This window comes from Amblyomma americanum, chromosome 11 (genome assembly GCF_052857255.1).
Source record: "Amblyomma americanum isolate KBUSLIRL-KWMA chromosome 11, ASM5285725v1, whole genome shotgun sequence".
Taxonomy (NCBI): domain Eukaryota; kingdom Metazoa; phylum Arthropoda; class Arachnida; order Ixodida; family Ixodidae; genus Amblyomma; species Amblyomma americanum.
The window spans coordinates 346,044-350,956 of record NC_135507.1 but is presented as its reverse complement, the minus strand read 5'-3'; the positions used below and the strand labels follow the sequence as shown (position 1 = coordinate 350,956).

The 4,913-nt window shown below is 48.0% G+C and overlaps 1 protein-coding gene across 1 annotated transcript in view; it reads left to right on the top strand.

The window, feature by feature from the left end:
* LOC144111091 (beta-scruin-like) overlaps window positions 1–4,112 on the top strand; it is a 108,082-nt gene extending 103,970 nt beyond the window's left edge. The window contains exon 18 of the mRNA XM_077644230.1: window positions 2,903–4,112. Within this exon, the coding sequence (XP_077500356.1) occupies window positions 2,903–3,165 (263 nt within the window). The 3' untranslated portion in view covers window positions 3,166–4,112. The remainder of the gene's footprint in view (window positions 1–2,902) is intronic.
* Window positions 4,113–4,913: the final 801 nt, after the last annotated feature.

Genomic DNA, 4,913 nt, shown 5'->3' with positions numbered 1-4,913 from the left:
TTTCTACTTAACAGTTGAGTAAAGGTACTGCGCAAAATAATACAAACATGGACGAGAAGGGCACAAGGACGGGCGCAGTCCGCGGCGCAGTCCTTGCGCCCGTCCTTATGCTCTTCTCGTTCATGTTTGTATTATTTTGCGCAGTACCTTTACTCAACGATGTACGACCGACTCCCCCAACAACATGCACTCTACTTAACAGCTTCCGCCCCGCTCTGGTATGATGCAACCACGGACGATCAGCCGTGGGCGGCCTCTTGCTTAATTGGGCGCGCTACCAGATATCTTTTCGAATGGGAGCAGTGGTGACGTGTTACATAAGGCGGCTGTGTACTCAGATTCCGCAGCCACGCCAGCACGCCGCTATCAGGTCGCACCGGTTTGGGAGAAGAATAGATGATCCTTGATAACGGCCGCTCCTGTGGCATTAGATGATGCAGTGTTTCTCAGAAAAGTCAGGCTTGATCCCCAGTGCGCAGGAGGCATTTCCAGGAGGCATTTCCAGGCAAGTTCCTGAGGAGGACCGTTCCAGGTGCATTGTGGAATGTGTAGATGCGATGAAAAGATGTGGAGGTGGGTAAAGAGGAAAAGTTGCTTGAAGCCATTGCTAGATTTTTTGACATCCAGTGAGCAGCGGGCAGTTGTTTCGAAAAAGAGAGGTGTAAACCTAGAGAATTTGCGCTCTAGCGTAAAAAATACTAAAGGCCTAAGGCTCGAAGTGTTCTTTTCGGTCAAAACTCATTAGGACGACATACCCTTCCGTGCTATTGTCACTGAGCGGTCGACGTGGCAACATGTCCTTTCATGCCTCCTGCAAAAGCACCTGAAAGGTCTTACCTTAGCGGACCCATATCAGACGCAGAATTCTTTGGCTGTTGTGGACTACCTTAGGAATCACAACCCTAAGGAGCGTCTGCATTCAGTATTAATGTTAAGGACCTCATCTACTTGCTACCACATGACACTGTGATGAATTTGTTAGTGATTTCATTACCGAGGATAATGATGAACAATGCTTTGTCAATGCCTGTGGTATTTCGGTTCCTTCGTTTTTAGAAGTGCTATCGTTTTATCTGGTTTCTACTATTGTTGATGGAATGGGCATTTGTTTCTTCACAAGACCGGCGTTTGTATCGTATCCAAAGTAGCGCCCATCCACAGTGATATGTTTCCTGTCTGGAGTTGACTCTTATATTGAAAAGAATCTGAGTGGCCTTGCAAAAAAGATTTTCAGGTATGTTGCTGACTATCTGATGTTTGCTGGCAGACATGAATTTACAAGGAGGGCGGTGGACATTAAGATTTTTAAAGAATATGGGAGTGACTGCAGTTTACCCCCGAACTCCTACAAATGATTGCCTGCAGTTTCCTGACATAAAACTTCATTTTATGCAGGATCATGTGTGCTGGATATATTCTCCGAGGTCAGTGAAACCTCTATTAAATTTTAAGTCAAGTCACTCAAAAAATGTGAAGTGCGGCATTGCTGTCGCCTGCTTAGGATCATCTTTGCTCAAGTCGTGCCTTCACGAAATGAAAGGAAGCTTCTGTGAGCAAGTGAATAGAATAAGACTGGCTGGGCTTCCAGAGGATGTGTTGTTTCCAGCTTCTAGCAATGTGCATAACAAGATTTCAATAGGTAACTTCTTACGGGTTCAGAGGAGGAGAAAAAGAGAAAAATATTGCAGTTATTGCTTATGTTCATCGGTTTTCTCATCAACTAAAAAACGTGGGTAACAGATATGGTGCTAATGTTCTCCTCTCTGCCCCTCAAAAAGTTAGCAGTGCTTGAGCGAAGGTTGCTGCGCGCTCCAGCAGCGGTGTACGTGATAAAAGGAAGCGGTGCACCGTGAACCACGGAACCGCCATGTCAGATGTGCGGAATGAGAGGTGTATCGCATTCCCTTCTCTTGTGGCCGGACCTACATCGGTCAAACGGGGCGCTGCTTTAATGTGCGCTTGCAAGAGCATTTTTTGTCCGTGAAAAAGTCGCCTTCGCCCATTCTCGCTAAGCACTGTTCGAAATGTAGCGGTTGCAAGCCTTTGCTTCATCAAGCCAAAATCTTGTTTCGGCACCCTAACCTGAGAAGTTTCAGAGGCCTATCACATCCGTGCGCTCGTGGTCCCCGCACTGACCCATGAGGGAAGACACTTTTCTGGTGCGCCAGCGTCCTCTGTGTGGCAGCCGCTCATCGACTCGATGGCGCGCATTGCAGTCAAGCAGACGGGGACAGCGCTTCCCGATAAGTCGGCAGGCAGTGAGCGAGGCGGTGCTCTCTCTCTCTGCAACCAGGGCGCCGCACTGTCGCTCTCGTGGCGCACTCTCCAGTCGCGCACAAACGAAGCAGCTGAGCACACTGGCCAGCGAGACCGCGTCTTCTGTCTTTAGGCTGGCCAGTCCACGTGTGCGCAAAGATGCTAGCACAGCACTTTCTCAGGGCACGTAAGTCTGCTTATACGTGGAGGAATGCGAAAGCGTGTCTTTGATTGCGATTCCGTTTTTTTTTTGTCTTATAACGTGGAGAGTGGAATTTCGTCATTTCTTGTTACGACGTACTACACCAGTTGTTACGACGTGCCACACCTCGATGGCCGCTACACTGCCACACGTATAACGGATCGAAGGGGCAGGTATGAACTGAGGCGCCCACTGTCACTATGTGATGCAGTGCGTTCACGTGGTCACCGTTGTAGTCAGTTTGGCCTTTATTGCAGAGAGAGGCGCCCCTGACAAGCGTAAGCAGTGACGCTTTTAAAGCCCCCCAATTCAACATGACCCCTCGAACGTAGGGGAAGTTGCGGAGAAGCTGAGAGACACAAGGTTCCGTTACAGACGCTTCTTTCTTAATGAGGCAGCACCTCTGCATAAGCTAAAGCTGCGCTTTCGTCGCCCGCGTCTCAGCGGATGCGTTCGTGCTGCTCTTCGGCGGCGTGACCACGAGCTACGAAGGGTCCGTGGACGAGTGCGAGGTCTTCTACGCGGGTCCAGGCCACGGCACCCTGCGGCTCCGGCCGCCGCCTTTCGCGCTGGCCGGTCACGCCTCGGTCGTTGTGCCCCCGAGCGGCGGCGACAGCGCACCGGACGTGCGCGACATCTGGCGGCACCTGTGCCAAGCCGCAAGAGGACTTCTTGAATCGACAGCGGGGACTGCTTCCCAGTGCTAGCGCGATGCGAAAGTCGCCACGTATCCCGGGTTGGACGTTACGTTTGTAGCTAAGCATTGGGCAGCTTTATCCAGCTATCTCGAACGCCAAGAATAACAGACCACACACGCTTTCACTAGATTTCCGAGCAATGCACATTGGACGTAAGTTCTAGAATCATCTGAAGAGTCGCGCTGCCGGCACTGGTTGTCTTGCCGTTTGAAAACAGCATTTTTATCTGTTTTTCATTCTTGACAAAATTTCCGAGTAGTTTAGTGCGACGTAGGTGTTTTGTTACGCCACCTTTCTTTCGTAGTGTTCTTTTCCTGAAAACGGGAGCTTAGGGAGAACGGAGTGCTGGTACGCTAACGGCTGACTGTTTGGTTATAGTATGATGCTTTTAGGTGCCATCGGAAATCGCTATCAGCGGGTGTGTTCGTGCCACTTCTGTTTCTATACGTAAATTCAGTCCGTTTCTGAAGCTGCAGCCTAGACTTCCGAGCAGGACTTCTCTGCGGCGGGTTTTAGCGCTGCAATTAATTTCGGACGTGCATCTAGTTTTGCTGTGCGCTCTTGGCAGCGTTTCCCGATGCGGAGCCTATTAGGACGCGTGATGTCTTAACGGCTCCGAGGAAAGGCACGACTTATTGCAGTTCACACAAAAACTGCGGAAAAAAAAACATTTTCAATCACGGGACCAGTTATGCCAACTTCTATGGTTATATGTGTACTGACAAAGCGTTTTTAGAGTACTTTTTTTTTGTCTGCACTTTGGTTCTCGTATAAGATGCGTAATGTATTTGTCAATGCCCATGTGTTCATTTATTACGCGTACTTCTAAATGCTATATTTTGAGGGTGCATTGTGGTATTGTACAATATATTAGTGGTACACTAGGGTGCAGTAGTGTACAACACAAAATTAGAAACTTCAAGAATAAAAGGCATAATCAACGGAATATTCGTAACATGGTAGCATAAATAAATACTTGAAACTAAGTGTATATACATACGAGAGTAATTGCATTATTATTAAAATCAGAAGTAGTCAGTACAGTACAAGACAACAGATTTAGAGGAGTGCATTTTTTAGGCAAAACAAAGAACACGGAAGCAGCCGCAAGGTTCTGCAAAACAACTTGAAATAACAGCAACAGTATTCCAAGAATTCAATGAACGAGTTTAAACTAGTTTATTAATTATTATAAACCTTGTAAAAAGAAAGTTGCTCACAATATTTAAGACTGAAATAACGGCAACAATAACCAAAGAATGATATGAACGAGTACAATATAAAAGAAAGTTGCTCACAAATAGCCCACGCTATTGATTGTATATAAGCGAGAAATGAACAAGTAAGGGAAGAAAAGCTTTACTAGGCTGTGAAATTTCGGTGCGTTAAGTTAATGGTAATGTGAGCTGGTAAAAACTTCTACTTGAAGACAGTGCGTGGTATAAGTGAGCTTACGGCCACGACACTCACGTACCGCTGTGGCTCAGTGCCTCGGCTGCTGATCCCCAGGTGGCGGGTTTGATTCGGGCCGCGCTGGCCGTATTTCGGTGGAGGCAAAACTTAGGCTGTGCTGTGTCATCAGCCCTGACACTGTCACATAGCGACGATCCGCTGTGTGGCGTGCAACTCATGTGCGAACGGTTTGGACAGCTGGAGAGAGGGTGTGTCCCTAAAGAGCCTCCACCTCGCCCGCATTACGCAGTGAGTAGTAGGTGTCATTATGCATTGCGCAACCATATGTCCGCCAATTAGCCCGG